We start from the raw sequence: 27,960 nt of genomic DNA, 5'->3' as shown, positions 1-27,960 counted from the left end.
GGGTTTGATTTTTATTACACGATGTTATTCCTTCACCGTGGAAGTCAATCGTGAACATTTGTTGAGTACGTATTTCATTAGAAAAATTGGTACCCGTCTGCGGGATTCGAACACCGGTGCATCGCTACATACGAATGCACCGAACGTTTTATCCTTTAGGCCACGACGACTTCAACGTTTGTTTGTTGACGACGTTTGTTTGTTTGTATTGAATAGGCTCCGAAACTACTGAACTGATTTGAAAAATTCTTTCACTGTTTGGAAGCTACACTATTCCCGAGTGACATAGGCTATAATATTTTTTTTTTTAAAAATAGGGATTCTTACTAAAACTCCAATAATGTAACCAAAGGTGTAAAAAAGTTACCTAAAATATTCTTTACATCGTGTGCCCTAAAACTATTGATGATAGAATAAAATAATGTACTACGACTTTGCAGAACACATTATTATTTACAAAATGTGTCGGGACAGCATATTTGTAACTATTATAGTTTTGTCGCAATAAGTGATATTTTATTTAAAAAAATAAAACAACGTCAAATATCGTTGAAATTTTTGTTAAAGACCCGAGCGGAGCCGGAGCGGGCCGCTTGTAAAGAGATAAAACACGAACAAAGCTATCTCGCTAATTGAACTAATGTGTAAACAAAATTAATGTTTATAATTCATTTATTCTACAATATAACCAACCATCCGCCCAATTAAAGGTTCGAAGAAAGTCTTTCATAAATTTCAAATTAGGTCTCAAGTTATACAATACTCGTTCGTTTTGAGGCCACTTCGTCTGCGTTAATTGTGCTAGTGCTGAATCGAGACATGAATACCAGAATTACCTGTGGGCTGTTTACTTGCCGACGTTATTCATGCAGTGTGCGTTCCGACTCGCATGCCTTGCGAAAATTATACCTCTCCGTTGAAGTGACGCGTTTGTACACCACGGACGTTTGTTGGATCATGAATGAAACGCTTTGTAATCACCAGTACCGTAATAAATGCCTGAATGGCTCCGATGTGACGTCATCTTACGGAATTTAAATAAAATGTTTGTTTTACACAAATAACCCAATGAAATTGTCAAACGAAATCAAATACTAGAACCCATAAGATACACAGAATGGTCTCATATTATTAACATATCTCAAGAGGCGATAGCGGAAAATTCGCACCGTAAGGTAATCATTAAACAATCTCGGTCCCTTAAGTTGTTTAAAGAGAAACACGGCGAGAATTCTCGGCCCGTCAATGCGTTTGGTTAAGCTTTCCTTACCCAATTAATTAGCTGTTATGAAGATCAAAGCAGCAGTTTGCGATCTGCGCTAAGCCTACGACCCATTCAACTTGGTAACAAGCCTGACAGTTTAAGTTCCCCCAATCCCTCAATACAATGTACAGCGTGACTTCTGTCAATCAACTACGTATCTCATTTTGCACCGACACCACTGATTTCGTCCTTTGCCGATCAGTTCCGAAACTTGAGCATAAGCAATAGAGTTCAATTTTCTATTCGTTAGTGTACCGCTTAGAACTTTGTCGGCGACAATGAAAGTTTATCTGTTTCGTTAGCGATCTCCGTCGAATAAATTTACGTGGTCTATGTAATAGTGTTTAGTGAGGATTAAGTGTTAAGATTTGACTCGTATCGATGTCTGTACTTCTGTAGCCGGGTCGCGTTCGAAGGATAATATTGGAGTTAATCTGTCAACCGCTCGGCGAATGTTAAACAGATCTTTGTGTTTGTTCTATAGTTTGGTTTTGTCGATATCTTTGTGGGCTCCAATCTTAATACACATTATCAATTGCTATAATATCTATTATTGGAGTAGGTACTAAAAGTACGAGAAGTCCCTTGTTTTTGTTGTGACTTTCCAAAAGTTTCTTAGCGGAAATACTCCACCTAAAAAAACATATAACTTACATTAGGCTCACAAATTACTACGATTTCCTCATCACGACAGGTCGCCGCTGTAATTTCACGAGGAAACGCCTGATGCCTCACGAAATGTGTTCGGAAAAAGAAATTAACATTATTTTCGTCGGTCGCTTGAGTAAGCTATCACTGGGCTTGTGTGTGTCTAAACAGGAACGCTCTCAAAGAGTTTACCGTTGGATACGTTCAATTTGTAAATACGTGGATGAGATTGAATTCTGATTCGTCAAATTTGTATTCGGCCTAATATTTCGTGAAACATTGACACAGTAAATTTGCATGTCAATATTTGGGGAATAACATTTTTATTTGATGTAGGTACGAAATTCAACTTTCATTTCCGAATGGAATTCCTGTTTTTTTTTTCAATACCTTACTTAAAACAACGTGACATTGTGAAATTAACAAAACTAGTGGTCCCGCAGTAGTCGAAATTCGACTATAATTAATTGGAATTGTAAGTTTGTATATTATTATGATTGTATTTTATATTCTATAATCACAAATTTCGCCAAGACCACACTATAAAAAATATTAACAAAGACAAACAATATTTATTCTCAATTTGACAACAAAAGTTTGACAATAAATAGTATGCATGCGTGTGTGCGTCAAATACATGGTATGTAGTGTGTGTAATGTTTTCTTTATAGATTTAATGTATCTTTTATGCATTATTTTAAAAAATATTAGCATTGTGCACTTCTTCTCTATATTCTCTATAAGTGTGGAAAATTTCGTACTCCTCCGTTTGGCGCAATTTTCGTACAAAGTTTCTGCTTCACGTATTAATATATATAGGTAGATTTGACCGAATCATTAGAAGTTCGTATTCCCATTCCGTAATTCATGAAACAATAAATCATGATACAGTCAGAATTTTCTTACATCGTCGAAACAATTATTGTATAATCGCTTCGACCCACAAAAAAAAAATCTTACTCGCAAAAGTTCGAAAAACTTCGGAAGCGACAATTCTCGAGAATAGACCCTCGATCCTCGGCTTATTCCGGATATTAGAACACGTAATCTGACTACACTGTGTCTCCACTCGCAATTTATCGTGCGATGAATGGCCGAACCATTATCCAACCCTTAACCTACGTACCTACTTATTAATATCAACGTAATTTATTGTAAATTGCATTCTGCAGATGTGTAGCCGTGCGTGAATTACGGCCGGTGGTTTTCTGCAAAAAAGCCTATACGCTTGAGTTATGGTACTTCAATAGTCGTTTATCATGTTTTTCTAGAAGCTTCCTAGACTTCGAGACCTTTTCTGTGAGATATAAAGGATGATGTTAAAAATTACGATAAATATTTTTTTAATAAAAGATCTTGCCCAGATCTTGAGTAAATATTGCCCGCTGTACAACAAGCTACTTTAGTTAAAATTGAATAACATTCTATTTTCCGCCCTAGTGTTCAACTTTTCTCATATAAGTATTATATTTTAGCGATCTTTATAATGTAATAATATACTATTTATTAAAATTGCAGAAATAAATGACCAAGATTGGCGTTAAATAAGTACCTGTGTCCAATGAATATTGCAACGTCAATGCCATCATCTATCTTGATACATGAGATTGAAATCTCAATTGTTTTGTCTAGAGTCTGTTTCATTCATCAGATCGGAAGGTGTAACTACTTAGCGATAGAAATAGGCAGGACGGTGATGCCTACCTGTATGGACTTTCAGTGCGCTCTATAACCAGCAAATACACTTTATGTGGAAGTCATTTGTGAACTTGTGTTAAATACTTATTCCCTTAGAAATATTGGTACCTTTCTGCGGGATTTAAACATTAGCATAGTGCTATCGCTTCATACGATTACACCGGAATTCTTATCTTCTAAGCTACGGCGGAACCGCGTCAAGGACGATTTCAATAAATCCCACATGTTGAATGTATCCTTATTCTTCAGTAATAGTTTCAATAACAACTGATCAATACACAAAAAAAAAAAATTAGACCGATAAAATAACCAATTTCTCACAGATTCCCAGGTCGCGTTCATAAAAATTACGTTTTTCAAATTTAAGTTACTCACTTAGTAATTGTTAAGCTTGACATTCCTTCACGTAATACAAGAACGCATAGCGCCATTCAAGACGAAGGCCGACTAATGCGTATCGGACTTTCGTAACAGCACCACAAAAGATACGTCCCCAATAACGCGTTCCAGTGTTTCTTTTATGATGATAAAAATTAACATGGCAACAGTTAAATAGCCATTCGAAAAAAAAAACCGAATGGTTACGCCTAAATGCGGCCACTATTTAAATAGTCATAGTTTTAAAAATAAATTCTAGCAAGTACGGCTGGTGATTTACAACAATAACGATAGCTCTCGGCGAGTGAAATACACCAGACGCCAAACAAACGCACCGGCTACTATATTGTTTAAAAAGTTGTGTTAATAAAGTACACGTTCGAATCTATGAACGGATTTACTTTGACTGTAAAATCAATAGGAATTATATTGAAACTAATATTATATATACATATTTATATATTTTTTACTGGTGGTAGGACCTCTTGTGAGTCCGCGCGGGTAGGTACCACCACCCTGCCTATTTCTGCCGTGAAGCAGTAATGCGTTTCGGTTTGAAGGGTGGGGCAGTCGTTGTAACTATACTTGAGACTTTAGAACTTATATCTCAAGGTGGGTGGCGCATTTACGTTCTGGATGTCTATGGGCTCCAGTAACCACTTGACACCAGGTGGGCTGTGAGCTCGTCCACCCATCTAAGCAATAAAAAACATATGTTTAAGTAATATCATTATCACACTACACCTACCAAAGTTCATCTTGGCAGAGACTAGACTGTCAGAGAATGCCTATGGCATTAAGTCCGCCTTTATACTGTCTAGTATATAAAGTTATAAATAAATAAAAAATTAATAATATTTAATGATCATATTCTGGAGGTTCGTTTTATATATTTTATTCATATCCGATAAAAAATTTATGCATGAAAGATAGTTTCAAATATACAGTGCAAAATCAGAATCAAAACATACCAGAAATTACAAATATATCAAATGGAATTTTTTTTTACAGGTGGTAGGACCTCTTGTGATTTCGCACGGTTAGGTATCACCACCCTGACTATTACTGCCCTGAAGCAGTAATGCGTTTCGGTTTGAAGGGTGGGGCAGCCGTTGTAACTATACTGGGACCTTAGAACTTATATCTCAAGGTGGGTGGCGCATTCACGCTGTAGATGTCTATGGGCTCTAGTAACCACCTAACAACTAGGTGGGCTGTGACCTCACCCATCTATCTAAGCAATATAAAAAAAATGCATTGTTATTCCTAACGAACTTTGTCTAGCTGATCATTTATATATTGCTCTAAGCACTGTCTAAATTTATGTAAAATTATTTCTTGATTCTTGTTAATTTCCATGTAAAGTATTAGATGCATCGGAATTAAGTCTACGTATTCGATTTTCAACAACACTCAATGCAAACGGTGTCTTTTGTACCTTAAACACTGTGCTAAGGATTTTCTGTAATTACCGATAAAGCCAAAAAGAGATACGTTATCCGATTATTACTCAAAATGAAATTTGACTGATATTAAGAATGGATTCAGTAAGTTTTTATTTATATATGTATAATGCTAATGATATAATCTTAGGATTATCCGCGATTAAGGCGGTCCGACACATGCCTAGACGTTAGTATGCTGAACGCATGCGATGCATGTTGCATTATGCATATAATGACGCGACCTGCTGCCCTTCCGTTTCCTGGGCGGAATAAATTAGGCTTTTACGTTGTTTTCGAAGTTTAGCTCCTTGAATAATTGCACTGAAACTAAAGCAAAGAGAAAAAGCACTCCATAACATGTGCTTTAATTTAGCTTACACTATAAATAATTTTACAAATTTAGATTACAAATGATAAAGAGCAATATTTTAGAGAGACTGGTGCTTAAGCTAGGCTTCAGGCCTACATATCAGAACATCTGGTTTCTAAGCTTTAGAGCTTATACTTTAAAATTAGACATCAGGAATCACAGTATACTGGTACTCTACATGTAGTGAATCATCATCATCATCATCATCATCATCATCATCTCAGCCTGTCCATTGTCCACTGCTGAACATAGGCCTCTCCAAGTGATCGCCAGTGCGGCCGGTCCGTTTTCACCTGCATCCAACGTGACCCAGCGGTTCTTACCAGGTCGTCGGTCCATCTCGTAGGTGGCCGAATGTAGTGTAGTAAATAGATAAATAAATAAATAAATATTTACTAACAATCACGCCACGTTAACTGGTCCTGTAATAAGTTCGTAAAGAACTTGTGTTACAGGTACCAGATAACGGAAATAAATGTAAGATTTTTTATTATACACATACACATATTTAATATACATCCATAACCCTGGAAAAGACATTTATATTTATCATATAAATATCCTCCCTTGGCGGGATTCGAACCCGCGACCCCCTTGTGTAGTGACCATGTCACTTACCACTACACCAGACGGCCGTTTCAATTTCAAGATCGATATTAAAGATAAAGACTGTCGATTCCTGTCAGAATACTTATCGCTATGAATAATAAATACACTGTTGAGCCAAGATGACATGACCCTATTGGTCTATTGTGTTCCTCTCAGAAGAGGGCATTGAAATTTAAAACTAGGTATTATACTAACTAGATCCTTTTAATTTGAAGACAATTCTGAAGACAATTTTATGCAACTAGAATTGCGTGTGTTTTGATCACAAACAATAGATATGCCTCTGACCCTTAGATTCCTTGGGCCACTACTTTCCTACCATCAACACTTTTAATCGTATTTATGTATTTTCCTATCTAATTCCCTAATAAAACTCGATTGATATAACAGCACTGCTTACCCCTTCTATCAAGCATTTAAAGCAATTTAAAGAGTCGGAAAATCTTTATAATATGCGTTTTATTTTATTTTTATTGCTTAGATGTGTGTACGAGCTCACAGCCTACCTGGTGTTAAGTGATTACTGGACCCCATAGACGTCTAGAACGTAAATGCGCCACACACCTTGAGATATAGTTCTAAGGTCTCAGTATTGTCACAACGGCTGCCCCACCCTTCAAACCGAAACGCATTACTGCTTCACGGCAGAAATAGGCGGGGCGGTGGTACCTACCCGTGCGGACTCACAAGAGGTCCTACCACCAGTAATTACGCAAATTATAATTTTGCGGGTTTGATTTTTATTACACGATGCTATTCCTTCACCGTGGAAGTCAATCGTGAACATTTGTTAAGTACGTATTTCATTAGAAAAAATGGTACCCGCCTGCGGGATTCGAACACCAGTGAATCGCTACATACGAATGCACCGGACGTCTTATCCTTTAGGCCACGACGACTTATATATGTAATATATATGTAATATAATTGAGGCTACCTCGTTACTTAAGACAGACCATCGTAGTCTTGATGTGAAAAACATTGACCTCTGATAACCGTACACTACGAGATCAAACATAAGGTCGTCTGTCAATTAACCAGTAAAACATAAGCATACGTCCAAATTAAAGATACCTTTTTTAAAAAGATGCCTTTTACATATTTGTAAACAGAAAATGCTTTTAGCGTAGCAACCTTAAATTAACGTATTTAGTAAGCGAACATTCGAAGCACAACTAGTGTATTAGCACACAAACTAACCGAGGTGTATGTTATTCGTGTGATGAACCCGTTTGCGCCTTGCTTCGCATATCCGTTTCCGTGTAAAATTAATTGGTCCGTAACGCACGGAAGGATGTATGACTGCAACAACTCATGTAAATTGCCGGTATCTTAGAGCTCTCGGGAATCCTGAACTTCTGATGAATTCCACCTCCGCCGAGCTTTAGAATCGTATATTTTACGATATTAAATTACTCCTATTAAAATATCTATTTAGCATCGAATTATACAAAAGTTAGGTAAACATCTGAAAACTTCGGACTCATCACAACAATGCGGCGTTGTAATTATTGACATTCTCAAAGTTTTCAATTCCCGAACCGACAATAACGATACAATTTAATAAAACACACCCAATCTGTTTTTCCATAACATCTGCGTAGCATTGTTGGATACTAATCTAATTAACCTTAGACACGAATCCAAATGTGTTAACGGGCGCTTCCCGAAAGCTCGGTTCGATTGGGCGGTTACGCAAAACGAGATCTTATGCCGTAGCGTATAAAAGCGACGCTTATTTAAAGCAATATCTCATTAGCATTCATCGTGCGCTCGCGGCCGCGCTCTCCCGAATAAAGCATCTGTTAAATGTCTCGTACTAGCTAAAACTTGCCCGTAATTATCTGTTAACATTCCCAAGTTTGACCTCGCGAAAATCTTAAGGCGAATTCGCAAACTCGCTTTGGCCCACCGGAGGCGTTTTACTCCCCTAATAATCGGGCTCATGGAGATTTTTAATGAAAAAGATTGTTCGCCGTTATTTAGAAAGTTGGTAAAAGGGATCCAGTCGGAAGTTTGTTTTGATTTAGTGTTGTGCACCCAGCGTTGATTGTGTTCTTTGGAGCGGTTTTGTATCGGTTTAAAAGTAATTAAAAATTTGCCGGCCCTTCCCTTTTCATTGCTTTTCAATGACACAACTCATCCATCTTTATATTCATAATCGAATTTTTTCAGCAATATATTCGACCCAATTAAGCCACGTGCGATACGCCTTAGCTGCTTCTCTACTAAATGGCATTTTCCAAAAATGAAGCCTAAATATACGATCAATGGAGTGTAATACTCAGTGATTTATTACCTCTAATTAACAGAGGACGGTAGATATTTTGCGTACGTAAATTAAAAAAAAAAATCATTTCATCCCAGATATTTTACTAAAGTTGATTTAATAATTTCGATTCACATTCGACCCCCATGCCGGGCCTTTGTGAAAGACAGCCATTCATTTTATCGATGATTCAAACCGTATCCATTCGGCTCGCTAATGGTTTTCAAATAAACCAGAGCTATTTAATGGCTCAGAATATAAAAAAAAAGGGGAAAATGGAACTAATTGATACGTAACCTCGTTATTTTCTGATGTTCATGTACTTTGTAAAGTATCAAATTCAGAATTCAATACTTTTAATCAAACCAAGTTTTAGTTTGTCGCGTATAACGGTTTGTATATCATTATACATAGTATTTTACTACTTGTATTCTTACTCGCAATCAAATTTCAATTTGATTTAGCGTCACCGAGTAAATTTAATGCGAACGAATTGTTAATTAATGCAAATTGCAAATAATAAATCATTATTACCATTTCATTTAATTAGTCCGGAAAGGACCTTTTCCTCGTGACGAGCTGCTTTTTCTCTTAATATGCGGAGTCAGCGTCATTCGGAAGAGTCAATAAACCGTGTCATAAGTCAGCATTAATCACGACTGACAGTATAATTCGGTCCGACGATATCTATCGTTTTGAAGCAAACTCTGTAGGTGTTTTGATAGATTCACGAAGGTATGTCCATGTATCGATTTTCAATTAATCTTTTGTCCCCCTTTTCGTTTAGACAGATTCATTTTTCTGCGTCGCATAACGTTTGTAAGTATGTCTCTATTTATTTTCATTTTCTCGTGTTTGCTGGAGTTGACGTTGCGAGATGCTTGCGAATAGAAACGTCTCGAAGATTCGATGGATGCAATGTAAACATCATTCAATACGAACGTTTACAATTTATTTGTCGTTTTATTCATATTGTCATGTTAAAATTTTGTGGAATAAAATTTATTTTAGGTAGTCACGTTTTAAATCTGCCGACTGGAATGCCATCGTTAGTCTTGTGTACCATCGTAGGTTTGAGCTCAATTTTCCTATTGCATACATTTTTGTTTAGGAAAGATGGCTGACGATCTTTTCAGATTCATAAGGACGTGTGAGCGAGCAAGGGCTAATTCATTAATAAAATGAGTATCTATATAATGTAATTTCATTTACTGGTGGTAGGACGTTTGGCGAGTCCGGATGGGTAGGTACCACCATTCTGCCTATTTCTGCCGTGAAGCAGTAATGCGTTTCGGTTTGAAGGAGCTGGGCAGCTGTAGTTAAAAGTGAGACCTTTTGTCATGTCTCAAAGTGGGTGTCGGGATTTACGTTGTAGATGTCTATGGGCTCCGGTAAGCATTTAACATCAGGTGGGTCGTGGACCTCGTGAGTTCTGCGAGTGCGGTGATCTGTGCTATGACTGCTCTTAGAGTTAGAACTAGAAGCTTCAAACATCTAAGTGTGGATCGAGTGAATTGAACAGGACCTGTCTACGGCGTTGAGGGTGACCGACTGCTGCGTGAGCACACGACTAGATGACAGGGTATAGTTAGCGACAGCCACGATGATGGGGGCTTTGTGCTGCATCACTGTCGCGTAGTAGTCTTCAATGTTAGCTTCATAGACTAGCGGATGGGCTTGAGATCTCACTTAAATTAGACTGTAACATTTGGATGGAGTCTATGTGGGTGCGGGCCGCGTGATCCAACACCAGACACGCCTTCGTCGTAAATGGGGAATGCATGTTTTGTAAAGTGTTGTCACCTTACTATGAAAGGACTACTTATTCCGCAAGTGGATGATCAGATACAGTCTGCCTAGAATAAACATGGCGTGATTACTGTCATGCAATTTTCCAGGGTATTGGAAAGGTAGCCACCCTTCAATCTGGAACCTATAACCAATTCGGCTTAGAAATAGACAGAAGCGCGGTAAAGATGCCAGCGAACTAAAAGCCCATCCACAAGTAAGAATGATTAACTAGACTTGACTGTCTTATATCTTACTAGCGACCCGCCCTCGCTTCGCTTCGGAAACTGTAATTTATTATTAATCTTTCCACTATTTAATGGATTTTATTATACATATAAACCTTCCTTTTTAATCACTCTATCTATTAAAAAAAACCGCATCAAAATCCGTTGCGTAATTTTAAATATTTAAGCACACACAGGGACAGACAGATATAGGGACAGAGAAAGCGACTTTGTTTTATACTATGTAGTAAAGTAACCATTTGTAATTACTGTTATCAAAATAGCCACAGCTAAAATGTGTTTATTTAACGTGCAATCTCACGAACCGAAACGTGACTTAGATACACACATTTTTCCCCAAAAACCAATACTCCGTAATCCATTAAAGCGATACCTCAGTTCAACAGGATGTAACCTCTCGTTTTTTCTGCGTACATAGATACTCATGGCATCGATATTCTTTTTTTTTTCAGGAAAATAGTTCGTTGGGCGTCACAGCAAAAAATTCTCACTGAATAGGCACCGTCTGCACCGGAAAAACGGAAAAAATCGGCAGAGATTTGCTTCTGTCCGTTTCATGGTCGATATGTTAATAAACATTCGACGTGCTTTGAATATATGAGATTACGGTTTCGGAACTAGTCGAAAGCATACAAAGGATTAATAAAGATGTATGTACGAAGAGCTTCGGAACACAGTTGGAATAAAGCATTTGATTAATATACGTATATCGTGAGTTTATGACGCCGCTCAAATTGCTCTTTGAATTAAAAAAGAAAGAAATAAGCTTTTTCTTAATCGACTTTTATTATTTGCTTGGATATTCTATTTCATTTCTGAATTCTATGTAAAATATTAGCAAAGATTCTTTCAAATTTATGTATTATATGGATCATATCTTTAATGTTAGAGTCTATGTTTTCCAAATTAAAAGTAATGGATAACAAAAAATAAAGTTCTCGTATGATATGAATTATTTTAAATAATTCTAGACGTTATAGAAAGAGGTTCTCTTTATTAAATTTCCGGTGAGCTAGCCGAGTTGGCTCTAAAAGGCTTTGCTTTATAGCTCTGTTTAAAAAATTGTTTCATATTATAAGCGGAGAAAATAATGCACCATAGTCTTAGCCTGAAATTAAATAATGTAGAACATTCTTCACGTGTGAGTCATAAAATGTTCCTTACCGTAATATTTTTATTTTACGGACATGCTATTTATAGTGATAGCTTTCAGTTATTAGGACATTATACCTACCATATTTCCTGACAAATTAACACAATTGTTATACATTTCGCTCAGTATTTTAAGTGTACTCGCCAATAACGTGATCTATAATTCGCATTTCGATTGCCATCAAAACAAAAAAGAAGTGGTCAAACAACTCGCACAAACAAAGCCGAGTTTTTTGGAAATTTGACGAGAAAAGTCCCCAAGTACCCTGTGATCAAAGGCAAGGAATTGGGACCATCGTCACTGAGTTTCGAGTATCTCAGGACCTCGATTCCAATATTTTATTTACCTCAGGAATGTCTACTTTGAAGATGAAAACTAATTCGTAGTTAGCGAAGTTCCGTTGCTTATGAGAACTTGTGCGGTTTAATGAAATCGAACGACTTTGCGGCAAACTATTTCTTCTTCCTTTACAAGAGACATTTCATCAAAAAGTTTTTCTTTGTCAGTGATGTGAAAACATTTGCGAATGAGCCTAAGCTGTACATTTCTCAAGTTTTATTTTGACCAAATAAATTTTCAGAATGTTCTTCGATACAAATTTATTTATGCTACTTCTTCGAAGTGAACTGTTAAACTGGAAGGCATTCCGCATATGTTTCGTCGCACAAATTCGTCGAAGCATCATAATGTGGACGCCATTGCAGTGTCATTGACTTAACTGCGCTTACATTCTTGATTTCAAGTGCAGTCCCAGTTTACGTTTGCATTTAGAGCTTTCTCGTAGCCCCGTTTACTAAATCTATTAATAACAGGCGTGAACCGAAGGTATGTTATTAATATATTAAACGCAATATGTATTTTAATAGGGGGTGAAACTTCCACAGTTGCCAGTTTAACTTGGAGTTTCGCAAGTTCTGACAACGCATCTTCCTGGGTATTGTTTGAAGTTTATTAAGTTTTGAACATAACCTGACATAAGTCGACGTAGACCAGCTAATGAACCGAGCGTAAGGTGCCTTCAAACTATTTTCGATACTTCGTTAAGGAATGGTATTTTCTTGGTCCAAAGATTGGAACGCGTACAAACAACACGAGTAGTTCTAGTTTACAGTACAGTTTTCGTTATATGAGCTCTGAACTCCTTACACAAAGAGATTCACCGACATCGACTTTGTTGGCAACTCAACTCATGAATTCCTGAACAGTATTACAGCAAACATAGTTTTGTTTAATTAATTAGATAGTCAAATAGTCAAGTTTTAAAGACATGTAAGTGCAACAAGTTGGCGCTGAATTACCTTGTGATCACCCCGGAGCAACATCATTGTATTCTGTTGAAGTTTCCAAGAAAATCCCTTGTCTGGCACAAAGCTAGTTTTACTGAGTAACAAGACGAAGATTTACTTGCAGCCAACTGTGAGAAGTTTCGTTTATGTTTCAAATTAATTAAAGTGAATATTTAAGTTTATATTTTTACAAGCTTCGGTTATGATTGTATATTATTTAAAGATGTTTTACCAAATGTTTATCACTTTTACCCAGCCGTATTAAAATTAGTCAGAATTGTACAGACACATTTAAATAAATAAGTTCGTTTTCATGTTTGAGCTTGCATGCTTTTGGGCAGTTTATGTTGGTACAAATGGAATCATTTTCATGCGTAGTTTTGTGAAGATTATATATACACATTAACGGTGTTTTGTTAATAAAGTAATTCGCAAGGGCTGGTCATGTTGAATAGCAGCCTGTATTTTTAAAAGCAATGCCAATTATGCGATAAAAAAAATAAGACACCCATTTATAAATTTAAAAAAAATCTAATAATTTGTTTATTTATTTGCTATAGTTTCACAAAGCTTTCCGGTTGGGAAGTTACAAAGTAAATCGGAAGATGGCTGAATAAAATCGATGAAAATCGAGCAATACGTGGAATGAGCATCAATAGAATCCATGAGTTGGTGTGATCCAGTGAGCTGAGATCGTGCTCGACGTAGCGAGTAACTTTGCGCATTTTGTCGCTTCGTCACTTGCAAATATCTGAAATGTAAACGTTTCTTTACGTGATTGATTCGCGTCTATCTATTTTATCTATATATTAATACGTGAAGCAAAAACTTTGTATCCCTTTTTACGAAAATTGCGCGGACGGCGGAGTATGAAATTTTCCACACTTACAGAGAAGAAGTGCACAATGCTAATATTTTTTTTAAATAATGCATAAAAGATACATTAAATCAATAAAGAAAACATTACACATGCTACATACCATGTATTTGACGCCTACTGTGGGACCTCTAGTTATTATTAAAATGTCATTTGGCACGATTTTTTGAGACAATTGAAATTGTTAATTTTAGTGAGCTGGCCGTTGGAACAGTGGATTTTTAGAAGTGTTTAATAGATAAGCAGAGACATAATTATCTAAAATAAGGTTCAACACAAGTCAAAAGTCACAATTGGATTGTTTCAAGGAAAAAACCTTTTTAAACCGGCATAAATAACTTCTGCAGAATCAGAATGCATATACCGGCCACGTTCATTAATAGTACAATATAATAATGACGTTGAATAAAATCCTGCCTATTTCTGTCCAGAATCAGTCATGCGTTCCGATTTCGGAGGGTTGGATAAAATTGACACTTGAACCCGATGACTTAAGGTGGACCTCACGTTGCTGACTTCGCCTGTCCATTTAAATAAAAATTAGAATAGACAAAAAACCACAAAAATCTTATTATCATTTTTTGTTAATATGCTATTTAAATGTCGCACATTTATATATTCCATATTATTTAATGTAATTTATAAATATGTTTAGCTTGCCCAAATTAAACAGATATAATGGAACCTTAGGAATTCGCTCAATAAAGGTAGTCCGTATCAGAGGATCGTTTTACAATACTTTCGATGCCATTGTTCACATTCCAATGTAATGTACGGCAAAAAAAATCCGTACAATGTTTGATTTTTCAACGTCGAAAGCGAAGTTCAGATTTTTAGAATTTTTTTTTCTCTTCATTATGATTTAAAATCGTTCGTTTTTAATGCGCACCTACAAGTTTGATGTATTTGTATATCTACGCGGCCGAAGACAGCCGCTTAGTTGTACCTATAGCATTACTGATGTCCGTGAGCCACAATGACTAATGGCGATTACCATCAGGCTAGCCATAATTTTCAAAACTTCAAAATAGCTGACTGACGATGACGATCCATCATAAAAATTATAAGATAGTTATAATTTTTAATAGTCGTTTTAATTGAAGTCGTCGTGGCCTAAAGGATAAGACGTCCGGTGCATTCGTATCGAACGATGCACCGGTGTTCGAATCCCGCAGGTGAGTACCAATTTTTCCAATGAAATACGTTGTTAACAAAATCTTCACGATTGACTTCCACGCTGAAGGAATAACGTCGTGTAATAAAAATCAAACCCGCAAAATTTTTTTGTTCATAAACTACTTATTATATTTCTGATTATATTATATTGAATACAATACTGACAATAATAATTAACGTAGACAAACGCATGTGGCCAATGCCCCGCTTGCCGATCGCTTTTATGGTAAGTCATAAATGATAAGTCATGCTTTTCTTTTTGCGTCTGGTTTTTTTTATTGTTTAGATGGGTGGACTAGCTCACAGCCCACCTGATGTTAAGTGGTTCCTGGAGCCCACAGACATCTACGACGTAAATGCGCCACCCATTTTTAGATATCAGTTCAAAGGTCTCAGTATAGTTATGACGGCTGCCCCGCCCTTCAAACCGAAACGCATCACTGCTTCACGGCAGAAATAGGCAGGGTGGTGACACCTACCCGCGCGGACTCACAAGAGGTCCTACCACCATTAAAATCACCAGTAAAAAAAAGTTGACATAATAATGTTGTTTAATATGAAAACTCTTGACTATAGATATTATAATTAGTAGCAGATAAACCTTATTAAGGGTATATTATATATTTATATAAAAGCTTAGCTGCATTAAATAGCTTTGTTCTAAAAAATACTGGCATCCACAGAAACTTCAGCGAATCAACCCATGAGATTTGGTTATTAAGCTCATCTCGTGCATGTACTTAATAAAAATAGACAGGACATCAACAATATGATATATACAATACATAAGGTAAAAACTTTACCACATTTCGTGCATCATTTTCTGTTATATATTTAATTTTTTAGCTATATTTTCTATGCACCTTTTGAGTCTAAAACTAAATAACTACAAATAAAACTCATTAAAGTAAAAGCAATTAATGAAAACATTCCAATACCTCATCCTAATACGAAACAAATTTCATCGACGGTCGCTCAACACATCATTATTGTTCGTGCCGATTGCATTTCTATCCGGAACTCAGGCAACATTGCTACAATTGCATTATTAATCCAACGATCCATAAATCCATTCTCCATTACGGTCCTTTGTGCTTTAAGCGTGTATTAACGTGAAATCATTTTAGCCTTCGTCGCATTCAATTGACTTTCAGTTTTGGAAACTATTGTTCCATATTTTCAAAACGATTTGTTTACCAATTGGACATTTTGGTAATCCTATACATAGTATTCGGGGCAAGCCGGCTTTTCTAGAGTGGATTGCTGTTTTCTTTTTTTTTTTATTAATTTCATACTCATTTATTTTATATTCTTTGCAAACTATGTTGATGCGTGCTGATCATTCTTAATTTTATCATTGCCAGTCTCGGAATAGCAATAGAATTCATTGTGTGTTGTAGTGATTTAAAATAACAATTAATATTTAAAACATGATCATAATAAATACATTTCTACTGACATTAATGAATTTAAACACTAAATAAACGATGAAGAAAAAAAGTGAAACTAGACTAAAGGAACGATTACTCAGGGAATTCGTACAGGTTTATATATTAAAAAAAATAATTATATAGTTATACATTTATACAAAAATAATATAAATGAATCGTCGTATTCCTGCGATTGAAGTCTTAGTTAACGAAGTTCCTCCGACACCAAAACAGCGGGACACATTTTGAATCCCACGAGGGCTCTTGTTTCCAGTTGATCTCTATTTGCATGACTAACCGCCCCCTTAAACTCGGGACCAGGGGTGTGGGGCCGTGGTCAACAATAGGAACGTTTAGCAATTCGCTTTAATAATGAAGTTAAGCGGAGATTGTGGCCTGTTCTCCTCGGCCCGTATGATTCGTACGTTTGGGTCTAACAGTGAACACTTTGTACACACATATTCGGAATAGGGATGTCGACTAAGTAGTTATTAATTTATATCAAAAATAAAGCTATTCTAAATCTGTTGAGATAATTAAAAGCCGCAGTGGGATGGACAAATTTGAAAGAGACAAAAAGGTTACGAATAGTGGTTCAGAGATATAATGAGATATTCTCTCTTAAAATATGACATATTAGTTTAGGTTTGAGTATGTTTTGACAATGAAAAGCTAGTACGTGTTAAATATTAAGACGGGTCGATGAACTTATGGCCTGCCAAGTGGAAGGACGATTTTTGCGGTTAATACTTCGTCTAGGTTATGTTTAAAATAACAATAATCTAATATTAAAAAAAAAAGACATGCCCGCTGATTTCTTGCCAATTCTTCTCAGGACGGAGGCTAGTTTTTGTGAATTGGCGTAGTTCTTTTGACGTTCAACTATTATGTACTTTCATTTATGTTGAATAAAAATTGTTTGATTTGGTTTGATTTGATTTCATCTTTATGAACCAAAATTAATATTTTGGAATGCGATTAATGTTTTAAAAATAATTTGTTTCAGGTGAGTGAATCTTCACTACTTGAGTGCAGCAACGGGCGTTACACAGCGTCCGAGACGGTAAGTCATTTTGTTACTAACACTAGAAATAAATAAATTAACTACCTATTTGATTATTCGCACACCTATTTGTGCATCCATAATTTTGATGCTACAATTTAACCTTTCATATTAATTCTGTACATGGTCAATAACCGCATTTATTAAAGCAAATTAAAGATGCAATTTTGGAATATAAAATTCAGTAAATATGATGTACTCCGAGTCATAGGAATATATTTTGGTTTAGTCAACGATTTTTTTTTATTGCTTAGATGGTTGGACGAGCTCACAGCCCACCTGGTGTTCAGTGATTACTGGAGCCCATAGACATCTACAACGTAAATGCGCCACCCAACTCGAGACATTAGTTCTACGGTCTCAGTATAACTACAACAGCTACCCCACCCTTCGAACCGAAACGCATTACTGCTTCACGGCGGAAATAGGCGGGGTGGTGATACCTACCCGTGCGGACTCCCAAGAGGTCCTACCACCAATGATTTTTTGTATAATTACTACAATCAATGAAAACTATAGCGTAGTTTATAATTATTCTAATTTAAGTGGTTCCAATAGTACAGTGAATTCTAGTTTGGATAGCCAGATGATCGGGTGTGATTTACTATTATATAATCCGCAAAACTGAACATGCTATTACTCACGGCCTGGCCACCGTCCTGCTGTTCTAAGGGATTGTAAAGTAGAATATAACCACAAATTGTCAGGTAGATTTGGACACCGAAATTTTTGTGGTAGCCGCTTATGATTAGGTAAAAGGAGCTAAAAGATTTGAACACAAACTAGCTAACTCCTAGTTTAGCTCAAAGCCTTCAGTTTTCAAGAAAGTTGGACGCAGCCGTTACCCGATTCGAATCGATCGTAAAAGATAACGCGTATGATGTCATTACATGTGTTTCGCACGTGGAACGTCAATGAGATTAGTTTTAGTTGAGGGTTTAATTGATAAGGCGGATCCTAAAGTGTATGTACACGGTACTGAACGCGTGGGAGGCAATCTGATAACATAGCTATAGTTGGTCTGTTGTGTTTATGATACTGAAGTATTTAGTGCAAAGTTCAATGTGCGATTTTGTGAAAATATAATAGTTAAAGTATAATTAAATTGCATTGTCCTGTAATTAAAAGTAATTTTACAAATTTTTTTTATTGCGTAGATGGGTGGACGAGCTCACAGCCCACCTGGTGTTAAGTGGTTACTGGAGCCCATAGACATCTACAACGTAAATGCGCCACCACCTTGAGATATAAGTTCTAAGGTCTCAAGTATAGTTACAACGGCTGCCCTACCCTTCAAATCGAAACGCATTACTGCTTCACGGCAGAAATAGGCAGGGTGGTGGTACCTACCCGCGCGGACTCACAAGAGGTCCTACCACCGGTTTGATTCCAAGTCAATTGTTTTTTATTATCACCAGCGCTTCGAATCAGTTTTCATATTCACAGACGATTAAGATTTTGTTTCTCTTCGACGTTTGTTTAATGCGTCAACTATTTCTCAATTTTTATATTAGAATTTGTCATTTACGTTTCTTTGCGCACAGAAAGAGCTAGGAATATCTTGAGGTCTGGCAGTTTGTTAAATCTGGGTTTTCATATTCACGATACCCCCTTTCATAAGAATGCAGGTGTTTCAGATTTCAAATGAAAGGAAGCGGTTAAATCGTAAAGTTTGAGGGTCGTGAAAATTGAAGAATATGCCTTAATGCAGTTCACTAATATATTTTTAGTATTAAATTTATTATTTTATTCTATTTTGGCATAAACTAATAATAAATCTATTATTGATTGTAGGTACTGATGATTTTTTATGCAAAATTGCATGCAGTATACGTTCATAAACAATTTTAATTTTATTTTCCGTCCGCGCTATAAATACAAACACAGATTACACTGCAGTTTCTAATACTCGCATGTTTCAACCGCATCCGTAGCGAGAGAAAGCAAAACGAACAAATAAATTTAATCCTTAATCGCAATTACCTTTACGTTCATTATCGCATACCTTAATAATCTCATAATCAAAGTCAAGTTGAATTGATACTAAACGACTTTTTCATAAAGTCTATGTTCCAACTTTAAAATTCGACTTGTGCAAGTTAAGCTGCTAGAATTAAACAATTTTACACTTTATGCGTAAAGGAATTAGCGTTGAATTTGTACGAGAAACGATTAAACCATTTTCGAGCTGGTTAACTTTCAAGATTCGTTCGTACACCACGAGTTTGTAATTACTAATAACTGTAATTATTTCCCTCCCAGTTTTTAAGATTCGAGGCCGCTTATTATTTTGAGATGAAAAGTGGGTTTTATGCTTATTTGTAATAAATTGTGAAAAATACTCGCTAAGGTTTTGTGGTATTGATCCCGTAGTCAAATATTTCTCTTGATTCATTAAAGCGACAGAGAAGTTACATTACTAGTTCTATAAAGGTAAAGTTTAAGTTTTTTGACAATTTAAGCAATGAGGCACACGATCAGGTCTAGTTTTTGCGAAAATCTGCTTTCGAATTGCTTGATTTCATTTCTCGTCTCGACTTGCATTTCGCAATACTTTTATCAATTATTAATATGATCATTATCTTAAAATGAACATATCTACAAAATGTTAGAGACAATAACAATTTGCGAAGTTTCATATAAAAATCCTCGACCAAATATGGTCATAATGTTACGAATGATTGAACGGTTTGGAGGTAACAGAAGGTAGCGATCCTTCATACTTTGATAACGACTTATGCTTTAGAAATTATACCTAAGGTCGGCATTGCGTGTTATACTCCTAATCTCTGGGCAAGGACTCTAAAAGACCAGCTTTGGTATGGAGTCAAATGGAAGTCATTTGACTCCATACCAAAGAGGATCGTTCGGTTTTTTTTTTATTGCTTAGATGGATGGACAAGCTCACAGCCCACCTAGTGTTAAGTGGTTACTGGAGCCCATAGACATCTACTACGTAAATGCGCCATCCACCTCGAGATATAAGTTCTAAGGTCTCAGTATAGTTACAACGGCTACGCCACCCTTCGAACCGAAACACATTACTGCTTCACGGCGGAAATAGGCGGGGTGGTGGTACCTACCCGTGCGGACTCCCAAGAGGTCCTACCACCAGTGATGACGCAAATTATAATTTTGCGGATATAATTCTCTAAGTATCTTATCGTATACGACATGGTGAAATTATCCGATCATAAACCATCGCATATTCCATACTCCTATGTCCGGAGATTGTTAAGGCTAGGTAACATCCGGTTTCGGAATAAACTTGCCTCCAAAATGTTCCTTCAGCGTTATGACTGCCCTTCTTCAAACGACTTTATAGGGGAATCCGCAGCGATCGGCTTGGCTGTAACCTTGTAATCCTGGACCTCCAGAAGCAACGGTGACAACTAATCATCATAATTAGTATCGACCTATGAAGGGTATAGAATTTTAAAAATTTGTTTTGTTGCGGTAGCTATTTCTGCAGTGAAGCAGTAATGCGTTTCGGTTAGAAGGGTGGGGCAGCCGTTGTAACTATACTTGAGACCTTAGAACTTATATCTCAAGGTGGGTGGCGCATTTACGTTGTAGATGTCTATGGGCTCCAGTAACCATTTAACACCAGGTGGGCTGTGAGCTCGTCCACCCATCTCAGCAATAAAAAAATAAAAAATATACCTCATATAAAAACATGCATTCCTCAGCAGTCTAATTCAGAGTTTCTCTAAACAACGCCAACAAAATAACGTATGAAGGCTGAATAATTAAATTGCAATCAAATACTATCTGTTTGGGAATTCGAAAACCGAAGTTTGCCGATTGCGCTGTAATCGTGCTCTGGAATGCATGAGAGAAAAGAATTTAATTTTAAAATAGCTCAGACCGACGGAACTTGCGCGATTTGATTGCTACATGTTTACTAATTAGAACTAACAAAGGGATTGATGTAAGGGGATATAAATTTCCCCCTTTCTCGTTTACCAGCATTACATAATGCTCCAGAATGAGTATTAGATATAGTAATTTTAGTACGTACAAACAATCTAAAGCATATTTGCAGTAACAATTTCCATTACGTATATTGTATTGTTATAATATGTTACAGCGGATAATACATTTAGGTAACCATGTTATCCATCAGCGCGGGTTTATTCTTGTTGCGTGTTGCCATGTAACGTTGTACAGATAACAGTGTCGATTGCAAAGCGCCACTCGTCGGATCGCTTCACCTGGCGCATGTCGGGCCTCGACGAGTTTTTGAATTTTTAAATTACTCATTGAGCTATGGAATTTTCCCAGTCTCAACGGTCCAAACCAACAGCGGCTAGCCAAACGAATCTGTACTCTAACCCACAAACCCACGTCTCGAAATACAACAAAGCGCACGTTGCTTTTAAGGCTTTTGAAACCGCGCTTTCACAGTATGCTGGCAAGCCTAGAACGGCGTCCCTCGAGTCCGATGCTAACGAATGTCGTCCTAAATTTTTGATATATAAAGTCGAAATATCATCCTCGCCTGATCGCATACCCGTCGTCTCATCTCGCGACAAGGGATCATTCTGGCGCACTCCCACGTAATCCGTAACTTGACTCTGTCTCGCGATACTCTACAAGTAAACCGAACTCAAATCGAGACTACAAAAAATAGAAGCGTAAATTTATTTTATGTATACTTAGAATTGTGCCGACTGCAGCGTTGACGTAGAAATATTGTGTAGGAAGATCGTTCACCTAGAATGCATGTAGATAAAAGCGAACTATATAGGGCGTTAACAAAGACACTCGTCGCGTTCTCCTAACCAAGAAAGTTATTCCAGTTACTCGGAGCAAATGAACGAATGTAGCACCAATTGCTCATACATTACGGAACTCGTCGGTCGAGATTATATTGTTGTGATACAACCAAGCTAGCGTTGCGCTTTCTTTAACTTAAGCGACGGACTATAGCTCATTAATAAGAAGTCGGTATTCTGAACGAGAGCAGAGTGCTTAGTGCGAGTTTTTTAACGTTCTCGATAGCGTAAAAGTTAACCCAATTTTGTATGCAGTTGGTACAGCGCCCCTATCGAAAAGGTAAAAAAACTCGCACTAAGCACACTGTTCTCGGGTAATGTTTCGACACGTCAAAGTTATGTTTGACAAGATTTTGCAATTGCATCAGTATCAGAGCGCTGATATTTTATCGTGGACATATCTCGCGGCTGTTACGCGCATTCGTTTATCAGAAACGTGACGTCAGATACTGTCAATATTTCGATAGCTCTCGTGAAGCCATCGAGTACTAATTCTGACCATTGTCTCGTACAGATAATCGTCGGATTCGTCGAAAGAACCCGTTCCACTCCGGCGGTGTACCGCGTCGTAGAATGTTATTACCTCGGTGCTCGGGAAGCGCGAGCGCAAACACGCGTGCAAGCGAGATAGCTTTCTAGGAAAGCTGTTGGGGTGACAGAGAAAGATTCCGTGGGAGGAGGCAAGGGGTCAGCGAAAGTGCATTGCCACGAACGCTGCAGTGCACCGCACCCGATGGGAAAAGTTCTTCTTGCCGTAACATAACAACAGTTAAATTATAGGTTCCGTAACACGAATACCGCATGTAACTATACTGAGACCTTAGAGCTCATATCTGAAGGTGGGTGGCGGCATTTACGTTGTAGATGTCTATGGGCTCCAGTAACCACTTAACACCAGGTGGGCTGGTGAGCTCGTCCACCCATCTAAGCAATAAAAAAAATATTAAAAAAATTATAGAAATTACAAAATATTACGAAAATGTGTTTTACTACATACACCTGATACGTGGCGCATAGAAAAGGCACCCTCGTTCCAGTTTAGATTTAAAAAAGGTAAAAATGAAGCGTGTCAAGTGGGTTTCGTGCTCCTCAGCAGGACAGAGTGCCTGTTCCCTGTTGAATAAAGTGGGTATTTTCCGACTTAATTCTTCTCTTTGAGGACTACTGTATCAACTGATGCCACGTCCTTGAAGTCATTTATAACTTAAAATACGACTAATATCAAAAGAGTATAGTATTTCCTTCATGTAAATTATATATGATGCGTGGTGGCTGGTTCTTTTCTATACGTTTGCTGCTTTGTTTTTGTTGTTATGTTGTCGATTTAATCATGTAATTGAGGATTTCACATTCAACGACTTAGACTTAAAATTTTATCGAAATAAGCACTCCCAGGCTCTGGAAAAATACCTTTCAAAGATCGGAATCGACTCGAACTGAGAGTCGAACTAACACCCAGTAGAATAGGGGTCATCGCTTTTCATCAGACCAATTAGGCGATCAACATTATTTTTATACTTCGATATTCATATGAATGTTTCCAGAACAATCGTGCTAGGTTGAATCGTAAGATTGTGATTTTGGCCTGTTCAACACCTTGAGATATAAGTTCTAAGGTCTCAATATAGTTACAACGGTTACCCCACCCTTCAAACCGAAACGCATTACTGCTTCACGGTAGAAATAGGCAGGGTGTTGGTACCTACCCGTGCGGACTCACAAGAAGTCCTACCACCAGTAATTACGCAAATCATAACTTTGCGGGTTTGATTTTTATTAGGTACACGATGTTATTCCTTCACCGTGGAAGTCAATCGTGAACATTTGTTAAGTACGTATTTCATTAGAAAAATTGGTACCCGCCTGCGGGAATCGAACACCACTGCATCGTTCAACACGAATGCACTGAACGTCTTATCCTTTAGGCCACGACGACTTCATATTCGAAGTTCACTTTTATACTTCGATATTCGAATGTTTCCAGAACAATCGCGTTAGGTTGAATCGTAAGATTAAAATTTTGGCCTGTTCAATAATATGTTCATATTTTTGATGATTGTGATTCAATATTATTTAGTGGAGTAGTTAAAGAATGCACTGAAGACTCTTAAGGGGACGTGAGCTTGGTGTTCCGGTCGTCTCCGGATTACAGCTAAGGTTGTAGTTTAATATGCAACGAATTTAATAGTTAATGTCCGCGCCAAGTCGAGCAAGCTCGTATGTTCGCAAATTACTCCACACTTATCCCCAGGGAGCGCATGCTTCGTCTGGATTTATGTGTGTGCTTCGACTTGCTGACGTAGGACGGTGCAGAAACTAAATGCTTATGTAAACGCTGTGAACTGGCCTTTAGGAAAAATTACAATGCCATCGAACTAAGAATGATGCATTAAAAAAAAATCACTTTACATATTTCTTCATTAAGATTAGATTAGATTAATAATATAAGGCCTTTTACTTCGTAATAAGAAATAATAAAAATTAAATAGACTAATAGCTTAGATAATGAAATACCTACTTAATATAAATACGTTCAGGAATAGCTTCCACAATGAAGAATAAATAGCATTGCATGAAAAAACTAAAAACCGTTTAAATTTATTAAATAATTTGCGTAATTATTCGTATGACGTCTTATGACCCACCACTACGAGTAGGTATTATCACCCTGCCTATTTCTGCAGGAGCAGTAATTCGTTCCGGTTTGAAGAGTGGGAAAGCCGTTACACGTTGCTCTATAAACTGAGACTTATAACTCAAAGTGGATGGCGGCATTTACGTTGTTCTCGGCTATTGGGCTCCAGTAACCACTTAATACCAGGTGGATCTTGAGTTCGTTCATGCAATAAAAAAGTCGTTATCCTCCAAGTGGAGCCCGACCCCTCTTCCAGTTTAGCTGATATTCGAAAACTAGGAGCAGTTTAAGCAGTTTCTAAATAAGTCTTTTTAATCACCAATATCGCAAAGGTGCTTGCTCCCAATCGGTCAATGAAATTGTTTCTGTGAGTATTAAGTAAATAAAAAAAAAAAAACAAAATGTGTGCAATTCACTCGTGGTAGAAGTGAAACCTTCCAAAATTAAAATACAATGATCCTAAACGTCTTAAGTATATGTAAAATTTTGTCATTAGTAAATAATTGTAAGGTAGCGCCCTCTGTGAATTGATATTTTAATTTCACGTATAATCCTAAATTAAAATTCACTACAAGAGCTTTCATACACACGTTAGTATTAAAAAATCTCACAGATGGCGCTGTATTAAATAGTATGTATATTTCTGTCTCATTCTTTGCTGGCTTCATCCTACACATTTTTGTATTTGTGTCTCTTACCTGTCGTTTTTTCCGTTGCATCCGGTTTGAAATCACAACGATTCTAAAGAAGTTTTCACTTCAACAAAAAACAAAAACAATATAACAAAGGCGCAGTTCAAACGAAGTCCCCCAACACTATGGTAATATTTTAGAAACAAAATAATAAAATAAAAATGTCACATAAGAAAAGTTTACGAGGTAATTGATATGACATTGATGCGCTTGGCAGTTGCTCGGCTCCGGGAATTGAACGTCCGTTTTCCTCGATGTTACTGTACAGGAAATGTACCATTTCGCGTTAAAAATATATATATTACACATATTTTCTTTAACATGTCAATCATTTTTTTATTAAGCGTTAACAGGTACTTTTTACTGGTGGCAGGACCTTTTGTGAGTCCGCACGGGTAGGTACCACCACCGTGCCTATTTCTGCCGTGAAGCAGTAATGCGTTTCGATTTGAAGGGTGGGGCAGTCGTTGTAACAATACTGAGACCTTAGAACTTATATCTCAAGGTGGGTGGCGCATTTACGTTGTAGATGTCTATGGGCTCCAGTAACCACTTAACACCAGGTGGGCTGTGAGCTCACCATCCAACAAAGCAATAAAAAATATTACAATATTTCTTCGATTACAATGGTTGGAATTGATTGTGCAAAAATATAGTTTATTGTTACGGTCGTCAAATTCGGAAAGCTACGTAAAATCTTCTCATCGCAAATACCACAGTGTCTCAAGACGAGAGTCTTTGACCAGTGTGTGTTGCCAGTGATGACATATGGCACTGAGACGTGGTCGCTCACAATGGGCCTTATGAGAAGGCTCAAAGTCACCCAAAGAGCAATGGAGAGTGCTATGCACGGAGTTTCCCTGCGAGATCAAATCAGAAACGAGGAGATTCGCAGGAAATCCATGGTAACCGACATAGCCAAAAGGATTGCGATATTGAAGTGGCAGTGGGCAGGACACATTGCTCGTAGAACGGATGGCCGTTGGGGCCAGAAAGTTCTTGAGTGGCGACCGCGTACCGGACGACGTAACGTGGGTAGGCCAGGCCTCCCACAAAATGGACCGACGATCTATCGAGGTTCGCGGGGATCCGCTGGATGCAGGCAGCGCAGGACCAGTCTTTGTGGCGAGGCTTGGGGGAGGCTTATGTCCAGCAGTGGACGTCTGTGGGCTGATAAGTTACAGTCGTCATGACCATTTTAAATTCTGATGATAAACTGCTAGCAGCGCTCATTGTGAGACACGCCGAAATCAGAATTGCGTATTTTTATTAGCAGCTTCACGGAAAAGATGTTCGCCATTATGGTACCAGATGAACTCACTCAACAACTTTTTACGTAAATAAAAATAACAATTACAAAATACATTTTCTACACGATTTTCTCTTCGATTGTGAAATTCAATAATGAAAGCTTGCCAGGCATGTCTTCCCTTGGAGCAATTGGTACCTACCGTATAATTAAACTATTGCACGGTCGCATCGGTCAATACAATTTAAACTCAAATTGAGTCTAGTGCTTTCTTTGGTTATCACGAGTCGTAGATATTATTAAAACTACCTTCACAGCATAATCTTGCGTATACAACAGACGTCCACGGCCACGAAAATTGTGATGTATACGAAACTCTGGAAACAATATAATGACAGTAATGCGGGATTAAACTTTAAAAGTATTTTTAAACGTCAAACAGATTTATGTACCCTTACTTGCTAACGACGCGTCCTACAACTCAAATATCTTATAGTAAAAAAAAAATATCAGCCCATTATTGGAAATAGGATAACACAAGCTCATTAATCTGCTGCTTCTATAATTACACTATTTGGGTAAAAGTTAAATTAAATTGAGGGTTTGTTTGGTAATCATTTCGGATCCCGCTCAGGATGGGGTACTTTTTACTATGAACACTGCCATAGACCGACGCAGTCAAGACCGTCTCAATTAAGACGGCTCATAGTTAATCTTAATATAATATCAAGTATTTTAATTTTGTGTGCTAACGAAATAAATTAAAAGAAAGGTTATTTTAAAACTTGCAAATAATAATTTAATAATCAAAACAAAATCTTATTTGTTTCAAACAAACTTTATATTTCATGTCACACGGTGTAGTTTAACCTGTAATGTAATTAATTATATTGATCAAAAATAT

General features: G+C 37.1%; 1 protein-coding gene across 4 annotated transcripts in view; it reads left to right on the top strand.

Annotated features, from left to right (window-relative positions):
* Positions 1-27,960, top strand: part of LOC101740192 (polypyrimidine tract-binding protein 2) — a 529,447-nt gene that overhangs the window by 340,393 nt on the left and 161,094 nt on the right. The window contains exon 2 of one of the 4 annotated variants that reach the window (XM_012691130.4): positions 17,646-17,702. The exons of the other annotated variants lie outside the window; for them this stretch is intronic. Coding sequence (XP_012546584.2) covers positions 17,646-17,702 — 57 coding nt within the window. The remainder of the gene's footprint in view (positions 1-17,645; positions 17,703-27,960) is intronic. 4 annotated transcript variants of the gene reach the window in all.

The sequence above is a fragment of the Bombyx mori genome, chromosome 22 (genome assembly GCF_030269925.1).
Source record: "Bombyx mori chromosome 22, ASM3026992v2".
NCBI classification, from domain to species: Eukaryota; Metazoa; Arthropoda; class Insecta; order Lepidoptera; family Bombycidae; genus Bombyx; species Bombyx mori.
Note: the sequence above shows the minus strand (reverse complement) of the source record. Positions and strands in the feature narration are given on the sequence as shown.